The 15880-nt window shown below is 37.6% G+C and overlaps 1 protein-coding gene across 8 annotated transcripts in view; it reads right to left on the bottom strand.

The window, feature by feature from the left end:
* LOC111141723 (NADH:ubiquinone oxidoreductase complex assembly factor 5) overlaps positions 1-15880 on the bottom strand; it is a 31602-nt gene that overhangs the window by 11177 nt on the left and 4545 nt on the right. For all 8 annotated transcript variants that reach the window (XR_002640220.1, XR_002640221.1, XM_022494508.1 and 5 more), the window contains exons 3-7: positions 13428-13491; positions 10201-10248; positions 8970-9073; positions 6920-6959; positions 4038-4235 (exon numbers count right to left, since the gene is read on the bottom strand). Coding sequence is in view for 6 of the 8 variants with exons in the window: in XM_022494508.1 (XP_022350216.1) it covers positions 4038-4235; positions 6920-6959; positions 8970-9073; positions 10201-10248; positions 13428-13491 (454 nt within the window). In the remaining 2 variants the exon portion in view is untranslated. The remainder of the gene's footprint in view (positions 1-4037; positions 4236-6919; positions 6960-8969; positions 9074-10200; positions 10249-13427; positions 13492-15880) is intronic.

Below are 15880 nucleotides of genomic sequence, written 5' to 3'. Positions count from 1 at the left end.
GCCTGGGTGGCTTAGTCAGTTAAGTGTCTGCCTTCGGCTCAGGTCACGATCCCAGGGTCCCAGGATCGAGTCCTGCGTCAGGCTCCCTGATTCTTATATTGTTGATGGGGCATATAAATTGATGCTACATTTGGAAAGTCATCTGACCCTATCTGTCAAAATTTCAGTGTAGAGCTTCTTTGACCCAGCAATTCCATTGCTAGAAATTGACCTGACAGATATGCCAAAATTATGTGAAAGGAAATTCACTGCATTGAATTAGAAATGAAATAGCAACAAAACAACAACGAGAAACCAAAAAACTAGCTGTAAATAATCTAAATGTCCATTAATGGAGAAATAGGTATGTGTAGGGGGAGATCTCCAAGATATGCTATTTAACTAGGGCACATGGGTGGCTCAATCAGTGAAGCGACTGTCTTTGGCTCATGTCATGATCCCAGGGTTCTGGGGTCGAGCCCTATATCGTGCTCCCTGCTCAGTGGGGAGTCTGCTTCTCCTCTCTCTCTGCTCCTCTCTCTGTCAAATAAATAAATAAAATCTTAGAAAAAAAAATATGCTATTAACTAAAAAGAAACCTAAGAGTACTTATAGAAAAAAAAGCAACCAAGTATACATATTGTTGTAAATATATGTTTAAATGACATAACTGTATAGCAGTGTGTAATGAAAAATTGTTCTGAAAGGATATACACACAACAATGGTCATCTTTGGGGCGAGGGTCCAGGTATCAGAAGTCAGGAGGAGGAGACTTCTTTTACTTTAGACCTGCTCTGTTTATCTCATTTTATCTACACATTTTAAAAAAATTTCTTTTCTTGTTAACACATGCATGGCAATGTTGTATGTGCACTTTTTAATAAGACCATCTCTGGGTAGTCACTTTCTTCTCTATGTTTTTCTACCTTAGGAAACTATTTTTTAATAAGAAATCATAAGATCGGGGTACCTGGGTGGCTCAGTGGGTTAAAACCTGCCTTCAGCTCAGGTCATGATCCCAGGGTTCTGGGATTGAGCCCCATATCTGGCTCTTTGCTCAGCGGGGAGCCTACTTCCTCCTCTTTGCCTGTCTCTCCGCCTAACTGTGATCTCTGTCTAATAACTAAAAAAAGTCTTAAAAAAAAAAATCATAAGATTAAAAACAAAATTCCTTCCAGCCTGAAATGTAGCCATTAAGCAAGATCCGTCAAAAACAATCTTTCAATGAAACTAAAAGCACTAGCTCCATCTCAATCCAAAGAATACTACAATTGCTTTGTCAAAGTCCTTATTCAAATTAAGATGGACCATATCTGCTGTTTCCTCCTAATATATTAGTCTGGCAACTCTATTCTAAAAGGAAATGAGCCTCATTCAGAATGCCCACTAACTCTGAAAATAATTCATTATGAAAGTCACATAAATGTAAACAGGCAAATCTTGAATTCATGTTAAAAATAAAAAAACCCACTGCAGTATAAAAATGATATACCTAATGTTGTATGCACCATAAACCTGTGTAACGGATTTTATTAGCTGTTTGGGATGAGATATTTTAGACAATGAACTATGATATAATGTTAATACAACATATTAGACACAGTGTAAATGTACCAAGGAACAAATATGTATATATTTATTATTAAATTTGCAACTCTCTTAAATTTTATAAACCACAAAGAAGATTCTACACCAATATTTTTGTATTATCTTATTGAGTTATTCAGCTCATTTTTTAGAGAAGAATACAGAAGGTATTTCAATAGATTTCCCAACTAACAGAAATGTAGTATTTTAAGTGCTATGTTAGGTTAAACATTTTTAGTAGAAAATTTTAAAATTTTATTTATTTATCTATGGAGCATGCGTGTGCTAGTCGGGTGGGGCAGGGGAGAGAATCTCGCAGACTCTGCACTGAGCACAGAGCCCAATCTCACGACCGCAAGATTAAGTTGAACGCTTAACTGACGGAGCCACCCAGGGCTCCAGCAGAAATTTTTCTAAAATGCACAGTCCACTTTACAACATAGGAAACTGCAAGAAGGCACACCTTCGGGGGTCCACAAAGTCAAAAGTTAAAACTATTCTTCCCCTCTCCAAAACTATTCTTATAATAATACTAAGATGCTATTTGGCTTTTTCACCTCTCAATCTCTCATGAGTACAACGGATTTTTCATAAGTTATGTGATGTGATACTTTAATAGTCTTATGACTGCAGAAGAAGGATGAGAATTTAGCACTTTTATTATGTCATACATTTAAGAAATTTGTAAAAATGTAAAGCAATGACATTCTTCTAAATTTTTCTTTTGGAAAATAGTTTCTTTCATAGTTTTTTTATGTTAACACATAATAGGTACACTATGTTAGTTTTAAACATATTAGTAAATACTAAAATTCAGTTTTAATTTCTAATTTGGTTAATATTGATAGATATAACCCACATAACTAAAGATCTCTAAGGTCCCAATAATTTTTAGTGTGTAGCATGGTCCTAAAAGCAAAATTTTGAGAACTGTTTCTTAAAGGAGAGAGCTAAGATTTGCGGGGATTAAAGGCAAATAACAAACTGCCACTTTATATGTACAGTTTAATGTTTACAAAATATGTTTGTGTTATTGTTTATATAATTAAAAAGTGTTGAAAAATACACAGTGATCCCTCTTGTACAACTGCCTGTGCTTGCCAGTGTTTGCTTTAATTACAAAGCAGAACCCTCACATGAGGCAGAGCTTTCCCCTTTCCAGCTGCCAACAGCTGACTGTTGTCTGCTGACTCAGGTCATTAGCAGTTTACAAAAGACACAGCTGTGAAATCTTGAGGGTTGCTATCATTTCCTAGCCTACTGTCTCCTCCCTTCTTGAGGCCCCTTTCCAACTTCAGAGACCCTACTGGTCTATGGTTTATGCTCTGTGCTTTCTACCCAAACAAGGAAGGACAGGACAACCTTTTCTTGGTTGGTTGATTTTATGAAATATATTCATATTGAATCTCCTTAAATGGTTATTTCAGTCTTAAGCCTATCATCAATGAGAAGCTTTCTTCGTCAGTAAATTCCCATTTCCTCCAAAATAGAGATGTGTTTAAACCTGAGGGGTTTGGAAATCATAGCAAGTCTACTCAACTGACCTCTGAAGGCAGAGTGACTATCCTTTAGAGTGACTATGCCAGTGAAAGGAGCTGGAAGGGGGCAACTGTCTCTCCAGATAACTCCCTGTTGGAAGCCTTGGATGGCAAAGTACTAGATGTATGAGGAGGGGGAGAGAGGAAGGCAGGAGCAATATTAATTGAGCATCTACCATGGTCCAGGTATTTCACATCCTTTACCTTAATTCTAATTGCCACCTGAGGTGAGAAACATTTGACTCTCTTAAAAAAAAAAAAAAAAAGAATGCTCAAAGAAGTGAATTAAATCTCCCAAATTTCCCTAGCTAGTAAAGGGACAAGATAAGGAACCAAATTATACCTGTCAGACATCTATGCCCCATACCATCACTGTACCATGCTGACTCCATGTTTCTTCTGATAGCCTATAGGTCCTCTTTCCAGATCTCTCTAGCCCTAATGGAGTATAGCCCTCTTTCCTACCATTTTTTTTTTCCCCTACCATCTACTGTTGATTTTCTACTGTTGACCGAAAATGCACATACCTTCATTTCTGCCTCATTTCAGTTAAGGGCTGGTGGTAGAGGTAGAGCTGTAAATGCTCCTGCACATCTCCTTTTCTCCATCATCTGAAATGCTGTCTCATATTACGTGCAACTTTGGTTTTAAAGATTCTAATGGAATAGTAAGTCTTAGAAAACAATTTCCTTGTTAACTGAGGTTTGGATTTTTTGAGCTACATTTTCAGACACCAAATACTAAAAGTTTCACTTTCCTACCTTTATCAATCAAGACGTGTTTATACAAACTAAATTTAAAGAGAGAAAAAGTGCAAAAACCTCTCTACGATACCATCAATACCTACATATTTTTACTTTAAAATGAGAAGTTGTTTCTGAACTGTGTGATTAATGGGTTAATGAGAATTAATCAACTCTCTTGATAGTTACCACAGTCAGTGTATTAAAGCCAGCTCTCCCAAGCAGATGTCCTAAGTCACTGACAGCAGTGAAAGGAGAAACATGTGGAGAAAATCCTCCTTCCCTTTCTGTTTCTGCCAACTGTAGTGAACATCGAAGTTCATAGAGTGTGTCACCTCCAAACATTGCACCAATAAATACTCCATCTGGTTTTAAAACGTAATGAATCTGTAATAAATACAAGACAACAAAAGTAGTTAGAATCTTGTATTAAAAATGTTAGAAGGAAAAAACGTTAAAAGAACATTCGCTAAATTAATATTTTACAATTACCATTCTTATTTTGTCAAATAATGAGAAAATAAATAACACCTAGGGCAACCAAATGTCAGAAAGGAACTGCAGTGTAATAGTACAAAGATAGGCAATAATTCATTGATAGCATTAATACCTCTAAAATATATTGAGTGTTTTCAACTCTTCTAATAATAGACAAAAATTACTTTTATAATGAGAAAATACTGAAAGAAAAAAATTTAAAAGTGTGGTAGATTGCAAAAATCACAAACCTCTACTGTGCCCTTTACATATCACTCCCATCAAACAACTCCATCAGAAAATGAAGCTATGTCCCCTCTCCCTGAATCTGGGACAGCCTTGTGACTTGCTGCAGCCAAAAGAATGCAGTGCAAGTGGCAGTGTGCCAGGGTCACACCAAAGTTCGAAATGGCCTTACCTGATTCCCTGTGCTGCCACCATGCTGTGAACAAGCCTGAGCTAGCCTGGTGAGGGCTGAGAGGTATGAGCAGAGATCTCTGAGACATCCCAGCTAATGCCACTCTCGAGAGGCCAGCTCTGATCTAGCAACAGATCACAGATACTGGCTTCATGAGCCAAGCCAAACCCAGAAGGATTTCCTAACTAATGCCAACATGAATTCCCACCCCATCCACAAAATCCTGAGCTAAGTAAACTGTTGTTTGAAATTGTTAAGCTGGGGTCGCTTTTTAGCAGAATAAGCTAATTTATACAGAAATTATTATGAGTCACATTAACTCACTCAAACATTAGTTTCCTTTAAGGAACTTATTTCCAACTTTCAAACAAAAGCAATTTTTAATTGATAACTCAAGCAAAATAGTGGCTGTAATGGCTTCCAGAATCATAAATGTTTACTCACTGACTCTCTTAGAACTACCATCTGTAACTAGATTTGATGGACTATTCTCAACAATGAGGAACGTTACAGGAAAAGGCAGATTCTGAAGTAAACCCCAAATCGTAGTAGGCTCTCTCATCGAAGTATCCATCTTAAAATTTATATTTAAATTTATGAAGCAATTTCAAAACAGTGTATAAGCAAACCAACCGTAAAATCTTTGCTTTCTTCCCTTCCACCTCTTGGCTTCCTTCTCTTATCCCCAAACTATAATATAGCAGGGACGTAAGATTCAGTCCTCAGCTCTCTGCAGCTTCTTTCTACCTCAGAGGGGCTTATCAATTCCCGTGGATTTCATAAGGATGACTTCCAATCACTATCTTAGTCTGGACATCTTCCCAGAACTCTAAACTCATTTTCATTTGCCTGTGCCATGGCCATTTGTATCTTGGCAAAATCACCCTCCCAACACAACCAACACACACACACAACACTTAATTCTCAAACCCACTCCCCTCTCCAGTTGCTGTATTTCTGTCAGTTACCATTTTCCATTCCCTTTATCTGATCATTACCATTCTTTCCTCTGTTTTTACTAATTACTCTTTCAGGCATCCAGACTCAACTTTAAGGTGAGCTTGGACCCCTCCCTGTCTTTGATCTTCAGATCCAACCAGCCACCAAACTGAATACCCTCTCTTCCTGTTAATTCCTGCCACTGCCACCTAGCTTTAGTTTCTCTCATGTCTGGACCATGGAAACAGTCTCTTTAATTGAACCAAAACTTCTGGCATAAGTTTTCCAAGTAGCAAAATGAAGACATCCTACAGAGTTATTTATTTAATGCACATATAAAACAGGGCACAGCAATTGGCAAACAGTATGTGCTTAAGATGTGGTAGTTATCCTGCCTACCAGCCTTTTAATCATATCACTTTATGATTAAGTGAAGATTTGAAGATTAACTCTTCAAAATTCTCCAGCAGCTCTGAATTGCATAAAGAATGAACTCAAAATTCCTTAATCTGTTACCCAAGTCTTCCTAAATCTGGTCCCAATATGCCCTATCTCCTAGTATATTAATCTCCTAACAGGATTCCTCTCTGTCCCTCATGCTCCTGAATCTCTTTTACCTCCCACCTACCTACCTGTGATTCTGCCTTCCTGCCCCAAATCTGACCTATCCTCAAAGGCCCTGCTCAAGTACTTTCTGCTTTTTGAAGTTTTCCGAGGCCACTCCAAGTCACAGTGATCCCCTTCCCTCTTCTGAACACAATGCTTTTTACTTACTCTTCACCAGTTCACTGATAAATGTCAACCAACAAATATACCTCACACTAATTATAAGGTGCAGGGAAGACACAAATATGAAGAAATAGTATCCTCCCCACACAAAACTTATAGGCAATTAAGAAAAGGGACCCACATAGGAAATGTCTTATATCAATGTGATGTCAATATTATTTTGTCCAAGTTATTTTGTATGACTTTTCATAAATATTTGAAACATCTCCATAATCAGATTTCTTGAATTCCTAGACAAGGGAGTCACTCAATGTACTTCTTAATATGCCACAGGGCACCAACTATATCTGGCCCACAGAAGATAATAAATATCTGATTTGGTTCCATTTCCAACTGTCAAAAGTATAAAATGGAAAATATCTGAAGTTTCTGGTAAAAAGTAGAAATATTTAGAAGTTTCTACTAATAAAATAACACAGGCTATTAGAATCAACATTAAGTTTCTTACCTGTTCAAGTGCTCTAGGAAGGTCATTCACCCAGTGTAAACTAGAATATTAATAACATATTGCTTTTAGCTTAATTCATGTAATTAATTGGTATAATTATCACTCCTATAAATAAAAGCCAACAAAAAGATATTAATTTTGAAGTGTGAAGTTGCATATCAAAATTCACTGATTGTTTTCATACAAGTTTTTTTTTATTTTATTTTTAAGATTTTTATTTACTTATTTGACAGACAGAGATCACAAGTAGGCAGAGAGACAGGCAGAGAGAGAGAGGATGAAGCAGGCTCCCTGCTGAGCAGAGAGCCCAATGTGGGGCTCGATCCCAGGACCCTGAGATCATGACCTGAGCCCAAGGCAGAGGCTTTAACCCACTGAGCCACCCAGGTGCCCCTCATACAAGTTTTAAAGTAAAAAATATTCCCAGGGGAAAACCTTCCTTCTGTCACACTAGAAAATGTGACAGTACTATAAACACTACAAAGCATTTAGAACTTAATATAGTAAATTTCTTGCATTTTATTTTGCCTCTATTCACCCCCTACCAGTGTGTGGTGATATGTGATGGCAAGAATCACAGTCTCTGTAAAGTATGGTCATACCTTCCTGACAGAAGTGGCATCCTCTTATACTGACTTCCAGGATAGCACTGAATACCCATTTCAAACCATACTATGTTAAGATCACATTTATCTTTCATAATGCTTTCTAGTAATTATTAGATAGTTTAAAAATGAAGAAGGTCATATCATAAGCTCTATCATACTTATGGGGAAACTGAAAGCAACAGAATTAGGTACTTGCAAAAAGCAAGCAGAAGAGCTAAAACTCATTCTTACTCCCCGCCCAGGGCTCTTTCCCTTAGACCAACATTCTCTATAATGTTTTTCATTTCATGATAGAATGTACTTTTCTAAATTTGCTTAGCATACCTTAAAAAGCATGGAAGAAATTACAAACTCACTGAAGAAAAAGCTAGAGTACGACTCTCCCAGTCTGTCTGGGAATGAGTGGTTCCTGGGAGATAGGCCTTTCAGTGCTAACACTGCCAAAGTTTTAGGTGAACCACAGTGACTGGTGGTTGACCGCTATCAAAAGGGCTGTGCTGGGACGCCTGGATGGCTCAGTTGGTTAAGCAGCTGCCTTCAGTTCAGGTCATGGTCCCAGCGTCCTGGGATCGAGTCCCACATCGGGCTCCTTGCTCAGCAGGGAGCCTGCTTCTCCCTCTGACTCTCCCTGCCTCTCTGTCTGCCTGTGCTCGCTCGCTCGCTCTCTCTGACCAAAAAAAAAAAAATAAAAATAAAAATAAAGGGCTGTGCTGACATGCAGAGCATGTTGAATTTTTGTAAGAAAATCTGACTATAAAATAAAATAGGGGAAATAAAGTTACACACAAACTATTACTGCTGAGTTGTTTGAGGACAGGATCTCTGTCCGGACTCATTTGTGTATTTCCCCAAAGCATCAAGCTCAGAGCCTCACATATTACAATCTATTCAATAATTATTTATATGTTTGTGTAACATATTTATATGTTTGTGTAACCAATGTGGAGGGGACACGGTAGGAAGCACAAATGGGAAAACATAATCTTAAGGACTATATTTCTGTCTGGAAGAAAAATTGAAGTTGAAGGAAACACTAGCTTTTCCTTATTGGCCGAGATGAGTTTCTAAGACTGCTCTAATATTTGAATGCTGGAGCCAATATACTCTTCCCAAATCCTGCCTCCATCAATACACATACTAAGTTATGTATTCTGGGGAAGAAACTCTTCTATCACAGATAAGCTTTAGCAAATTGAAAAAAAGTTGTGGAGAAAAAAGTTAAGGTACTATACTGTATCAACTCCACTAGGGAGCATATAATTCATTATTCTTTGCCAGAGAAATCTTATAGTTTATAACATAAGAAAACTGGTTTGTGACTTAAAAAAAATTATTAAGAATTTACTTCATTATTTTTTCTTTACCCCATAATATTAAAACTGTACATCATAAATTATTTATTTATAACATACATTTTTAAGAAGTACAAATGGATTACCAACCTTAAACTGCTAACCACCAAGTCAAATGTATTTTCTCTGAAGGGAAGGAACTCTTCATCGGCTAAAATGTTGACAGTAGGAATTTCCATTTCTAAGATATTTTTCTAGTGGTTAAAAAATAAAAATTCAAAATACATTCATATAGAATCTCAGTTACTGATGCAATCATTGTTAAATTTAAGTCAATGTCATATTTACTTGGCAGTTCCTATTCCTTCCAAAAAAAAAAAAAAAAGAGCCACAAAGAAGCTCAAGAAGTATTTCTTTTTTTTTTTTTAAATATATCTTTTTTTTTTTTTTAATTTATTTGACAGACAGAGATCACAAGTAGGCAGAGAAGCAGGCAGGGACAGAGGAGGAAGCAGGCTGCCTGCCAAGCAGAGAGCCCAGTGCGGGGCTCGATCCCAGGACCCTGGGATCATGACCTGAGCCGAAGGCAGAGGCTTTAAACCACTGAGCCACCCAGGTGCCCCTCTTTTTTTTTTTTTTTTTTTTTTAAGATTATTTATTTATTTGACAGAAAGAGAGAAAGCGTTCGAGGGAGGGAACACAAGCACAGGGAGCAGGAGAGGGAGAAGCAGGCTTCCTGCTGAGCAGGGAGCCAGATGCTGGGCTCAATCCTAAAACCCTTTATTCTTTCTCTCTAATGACAGTCTGATATATATCAAAAATTTAAAGATGAACATCAATGAATCCGTAAATTCTACTACTAGGAATTTATTTCCATGGAGAAAAAGAAATCAAATGTACCAAGTTGCTTTATATAAGGATGTTCTTTACAGTATTGGTTATTAAGAAAACAGAAATATAGCTGCCATTCAATAGAAATTTAGCTAAATAAACCATGGAATATTCTTATATTGAATACTATATAGCCATTTAAAAAGGTGGAATTTGGGTGTATATGTATCATTTGCTGATATAAAAGAATGATACCCTGTGAAAAACATGGCATGTTACCATTATACTACCTGTATAAAATTATATGTTGGGAGACAGTTATACATCTGCAAAGGTGGAGATCAAAATGTCACCCGTGGTTGCCCCTGAATGGTGGAACCAGGGATGATATTTTCTTTCCCCTTTACATTTCCTGTATTGTCTAATTCTTTATATGTACTGTATATAATCAGGGGGAAAAAAAACCATTTTCATTTTGAAGGAAATAAAAATAAAAAACTAAAAATAAAACAAAGAGATCAGAAATCATGACTGTTATACGGGTACCTACCAAAGCATTTTCTGCAATGTCTACTTGGAAAAACTTTCCAACAGTTTCCTGCAATGGAATAAAGTTAATCAGGTAAGACAAAACAAACAAAAAGCCACTGAAAAAACAAAATAACTGCTGAAATTGCTAAAGGATAAAGTGGCAATCATTGAGTCATTTTCAGCTTTGTAAGGGTATTTTTCTGCAATAAAATCAGTATGGTAAACTATTAGCTTTAATAACATATAGGAAGTTACACAGATTTGAATAAATGCAATCATGCCTATATTTAACACATTTAACTATATTTAAAAAATACACAACAGAGGTGTGTGTAATCAACCTCTTCAGTTCACGCCACTGGATTAAGGCTTATGTGTTAACTTTTCCATAGCACAATGGGCTGAGAGTTGGTCTCCGCTCCTGGGCCACAAAAGACCTGGACCTTTCAGTTGTTCATTCAAAGAGTTTACAAAGAGTAAAGAAAGACTTAATAAATGCAGACACTTGGGGAGAAGGGGAACTCACTGGTTTCATTTTTCCCTGTTTCATTTCTCCTTTCTTTCTTCCAAGAGCCCTGAACCATTTCTTTCCCAGAATAACACTTTCCACTATGCTCTTTTCTCCAGATTCTGCTGCCCCCATCATCATCTCTATCAATCTTCCATCTCTGTCTTCTGTGTCTCCTTCCCTTACCTTGAAACAGGCATAAGCCTCCTAAACTCTCCTCACCTCTACCTTCTAGTTGTTCTGCTTGCAATCTACAACTCCAATTCTCAATGCTTTTCTCCTCAATTCTTCGTAACCTATTCCAACTTTCACTGCTCTAAAAACACTATTTACAAAGATTGTTAACAACCTAATCAACTACAACAGCATGTCTGCTCTCAGTCCTACTTTACTTGACCTCTCTGAATTCCAGCACTGTTGGTGGTCTCCTAGAAACTTCTTCAGTACTTTCTACTCTGCCTCCCCTCCTGATCCTTTCCACTTCATGCACACCCCCTTCTTAAAGAACTTTCTTGCCCACAACTTGGAAAGGGTACCCTATTATTGCCTGGTCACTGCTAACTAGTCAAGTGCAACTGGTGTGCAAGTGAATGTTTAACTACAGGCCTCAAAAAAAAAAAAAAAAAAGGCCCCTGAGTTGTAGTGTTTGCCAGTTTCTGTGGTGTAATTCCTCTTCATTCTCCCACCCTCAGAAACAATTGTGGACGGTTCTTTTCTGTATGCTTCTCAAGTAAGCTTATATTCCCATGGCTTCAGTTATCACCTCAGACAGGCTTCCAAGTAAGAACAATAGCCTCCATGTAACCTTGTCTCACTTTATCCTCTTGCTAACCTTTGGAGATAGGTATTACTGCTCACATTTTACAGCAACTGAAGTCTGGAGAAGTTGGATAACTGGTCCAACGGTATATAGTCAGTAAGTGGCAGAGCAGAATTTGAAATCCCTAACTGTCCAAGTTCAATTCAGTGCTCTTAACCTCAACACCCCAATTCCAGTTCTACATTTCCAGCTACCTGTCAGACATTAATGCTAAAAATAGTCCACTGTTACCTCAAACATAACATATTTAAAATGGGAAATTCCCGGGCTCCTTGCCCCCTACACCCCCTGACTTTTTCCGGTCACTGAAGTAGTAACTTCAAAGTTATCTTGCATTTATTCATGCAATATTAACTTAACAGATCTTCACTGTGTATTCTAGGTATTGAGAACTTAGCAGTGACCACAAATGAGCAAGACTATGGCGTTTATATTCTAGTAAGAAAAGAGAGACACCAATTAAACAAACATATATCAGATGCCAATAAATAAATGGAAATAAGCTATGGAAACAGGCAAATACCCAGTGGCAAGTGGGGACCCTATTTTATAGAATAGTCAGGAAAGGCATCTTTGATGAAGAGTCATTTGAACAAAGACCTGAAACAGGTAAGGAAGTAAGCCACCCAGATATCATGAGGAAGAACAGAGAACAACAAGTGGCAAAGCCCTGGCCAGTTTGAGAGTCAGTGAGAAGGTCAGGGTTGCTGAAAAGTAAGGAATGAGGGGAAGGACATAAGGCCAGATAAATGTTAGGGGAGCCAGATCACTGAGGGCCTTATGGATTAAGAACCTGGATTATTACTAAATTAGAGGAGAAGCCAACAGTTCTGAGCAGATGGCTGGCAATGAAATGACTTGTGCTTTAGAAGAATTACTTTGCTGTGAGAATGGACTGTTGAGGGCGAGGGTAGAAACAGGGAGGCCAGTAAGGAGGCTACTGCAGTCCAGACTAATATGATAATAATGAAAGTAGTAGGAAGTGGTAGTTACGGATATATTTTGAAATCCAAGTAATATTTGTTGATGGATTCAATGTGGGAGGTGAGGACAGAAGAGGCATCAATGAACAAGTTTTCTGGCCTGAGCAACTGGAAGAATAGATTTGCCCTGTCCATGACAACAGTGTTTTGGGAGCTTCTCACACCCTACTCCTACCAGCCTGGCCCAAGTGTATGTTTTTTTTGAAGTAGATTCAATATAGAAAGCCCACTGTAATCTGGTGTCCAATACAGTGTCATATATTCAGGAGCTAAAATGATAAACGAATGTCTTTATTGTCTGAATTAGAAAAGGCAAAATAAAATGGTGTAAGCCTTAAAAAAGATACTTATATACAATCACATAGAAATATTTCTAATTAAATGATAAAATTAATATTTTTCTCAGATAAAAGATTAGCTTAATAATATTTTCCAAATGAATGTCAATCTGATTTTACTTGAAGTATCAAAAACATTTGCACAAAATGAGAATGAAGAGCAACACATCTTATACAGATTTAAAGAAATTTTAAGTAGGAATCACTGTATAAAACAGATTGAAAAAAATAACCACTTTAAGAAAAAAATACTTAAGAGGAGACACAAAACAACCATTGGTTCACCATTTTTTAAAAATTTTGTGATTTTGATAAAATCTAAATATGAGGGGTGCCTGGGTGGCTCAGTGGGTTAAGCCTCTGCCTTCAGCCCAGGTCATGATCCCAGGATCCTGGGATTGAGCCCCACATTGGGCTCTCTGCTCAGCCTCTTTCTGCCTCTTTTTCTGCCTGCCTCTCTGCCTACTTGTGATCTCTGTCAAATAAATTAAAAAAAAAAAAAAATCTAAATATGATATAAACTGAACTAAGGAAGACTTTCTTTAACAATAGTCAATTTTATTTCTTAAGGTAAATTAAGTCACTTAATACATATACCTTGTTCAAATGTTGTGCTATGTATCCTCTTCCACAACCAACATCCAAAGCAAGGGAAAAATTTCTAAAAAAATAGACACAGAAGTTATATTTTGTCTGTAATAACACAGTCCACAGAACAATTACTAAAACTGATTTTTCTTAAGTAAAAACATTTTAATGAACACAACTTTCAAAAAGTTACACCATCTGCCTTTTCTGCCTCACCTTATAAGCTGTTTCTACCAGAAAACATAGTGAAGGAGCAAGTCTATCTGTTCCAGACATTCACAGGACCTCACAGTCAACTGGCTTCCCATGAGGTTGGTCCATGATGTGGATTCAAAGAACAAATTTAGTGGGGATATTTTAATTTAATTACACAAATAAAGAATGAAAAGAAGCTAACATAAATTAACATGAAAATATCAGTGTAGCTGTCAGGAACTTAATGATCCCTTTTCTCAAATTTGTCGAGGCAGCAGATAACTTAAAAATCATCATGTAAAATACCATGAAACACTAATATGTTAAACTAAAAACAAAACAAAACACCAACTAAATAGTAGGTAACTTTTACTAAAATCATAGCAGGTTCAAAGCAATATGCTAAGTGTTCAAAGTAAGTCAACCCAAGGTCACTCAACTAATAAGCAGTAATCAGAACTTGAATTCAGTTGGTCAGAATCCTGAACCAGGATTTTTTTTTTTACATATAATGTATTATTAGCCCCAGGGGTACAGATCTGCCAATCATCAGTCTTACACAATCCACAGCACTCCCCATAGCACATACCCTCCCCAATGTCCATAACTTAGCCACCCTATCCCCCCCTGCCCCCCCCCCAGCAATCCTCAGTTTGTTTCTTGAGATTGAGTCTCTTATGGTTTATCTCCCTCCCTGGTCCCATCTTGTTTCATTTTTTCCCTCCCTATCTCCCACAACCCCCTTCCTGTCTCTCAAATTCCTCATATCAGAGAGATCATACAATAGTTGTCTTTCTCTGATTGACTTATTTCACTCAGTATAATACCTTCTAATTCCTGGGGCACCTGGGTGGCTTAGTGGGTTAAGCCGCTGCCTTCAGCTCAGGTCATGATCTCAGGGTCCTGGGATCAAGCCCCAAGTCGGGCTCTCTGCTCAGCAAGGAGCCTGCTTCCTCCTCTCTCTCTGCCTGCCTCTCTGCCTGCTTGTGATCTCTCTCTGTCAAATAAATAAATAAAATCTTTAAAAAAAAAATACCTTCTAGTTCCATCCATGCTGTTACAAATGACAAGATTTTGGGTTTTTTGATGGCTGCATAGTATTTCATTTTGTGTGTGTGTGTGTGTGTGTGTGTGTGTGTGTGTGCGCGCGTGTGTGTGTATACCACATCTTCTTTATCCATTCATCTGTTGATTGACATCTAGGTTCTTTCCATAGTTTGGCTATTGTGGACATTGCTGCTATAAACATTGGGGTGCACGGACCCCTTCGGATCACTACATTTGTATCTTTAGTGTAAATACCCAGTGGTGTGATTGCTGGGTCATAGGGTAGCTCTGTTTTCAATTTTTTGAGGAACCTCCATACTGTTTTCCAGAGTGGCTGCACCAGCTTGCAATCCCACCAACAGTGAAGGAGGGCTCCCCTTCCTCTGCATCCTCAACAACATCTATTGTTTCCTGACTGGTTAATTTTAGCTATTCTGACTGGTGTGAGGAGGTATCTCACTGTGCTGAACGAGAATTATTATCTCCCATACTACATTGCCTCCTCTAAGTATATACAAAACCAGTTCATACATCTAATTGTAAGCCAATTTCATTGACAAGAAAACTTAAAAGTTTTATCCACTAATAACATTTTTTCTACTGGAACCAAAATTAGGAGTCCTTTTTCAATTTCTGTTAAAAACTTATGTCAAAAATATAGAACACCAGAGAACTGGTGGTGAGAAAGAACCATTTACTTACATAATGCCCTCTATCTTGACTGTGAACACAGGCAGTATGACATGATAAAAGTATACAAGCTTTGGGATTGGAAAGACAAGATTTAGAATTCTGGGCCTGCAATTTACTGGCTCTGTGACCATGGACAAGTGATTTAATCTTACTGAATGTTTCCCCATCTATAAAATGAAAAAGTTACTCCCTCCCTCAAGAGAATTTTATGAAATGGTGCATTTAAAGTATCTAGCATAGTACAAATGCTCAACAAAAGTTGGTTATGAGTTATTATTATCACAGATTATAACAGTTTTTTAAAAAGATTTATTTATCCATGAGACAGAGAGTTTGTGTCCGTGTGCACATGGTTGGGGGACAGGAGGATGCAGATTCCCCACTGAGCAGGAAGCCTAATCCCAGGACCCTGGGATCATGACCTGAGCCAAAGGCAGACACTTAACCTGCTGAGCCACCCAGGAGCCCCCAGTTTATAAAAGTAATTAAATGGACTTCAGATACCACAAAGAAGACACTTAATTATC

The sequence above is a fragment of the Enhydra lutris genome, unplaced genomic scaffold (genome assembly GCF_002288905.1).
Source record: "Enhydra lutris kenyoni isolate GAN:26980312 unplaced genomic scaffold, ASM228890v2 scaffoldscaffold6, whole genome shotgun sequence".
NCBI lineage: Eukaryota > Metazoa > Chordata > Mammalia > Carnivora > Mustelidae > Enhydra > Enhydra lutris.
This window is presented reverse-complemented; position numbering and strand designations above follow the sequence as displayed.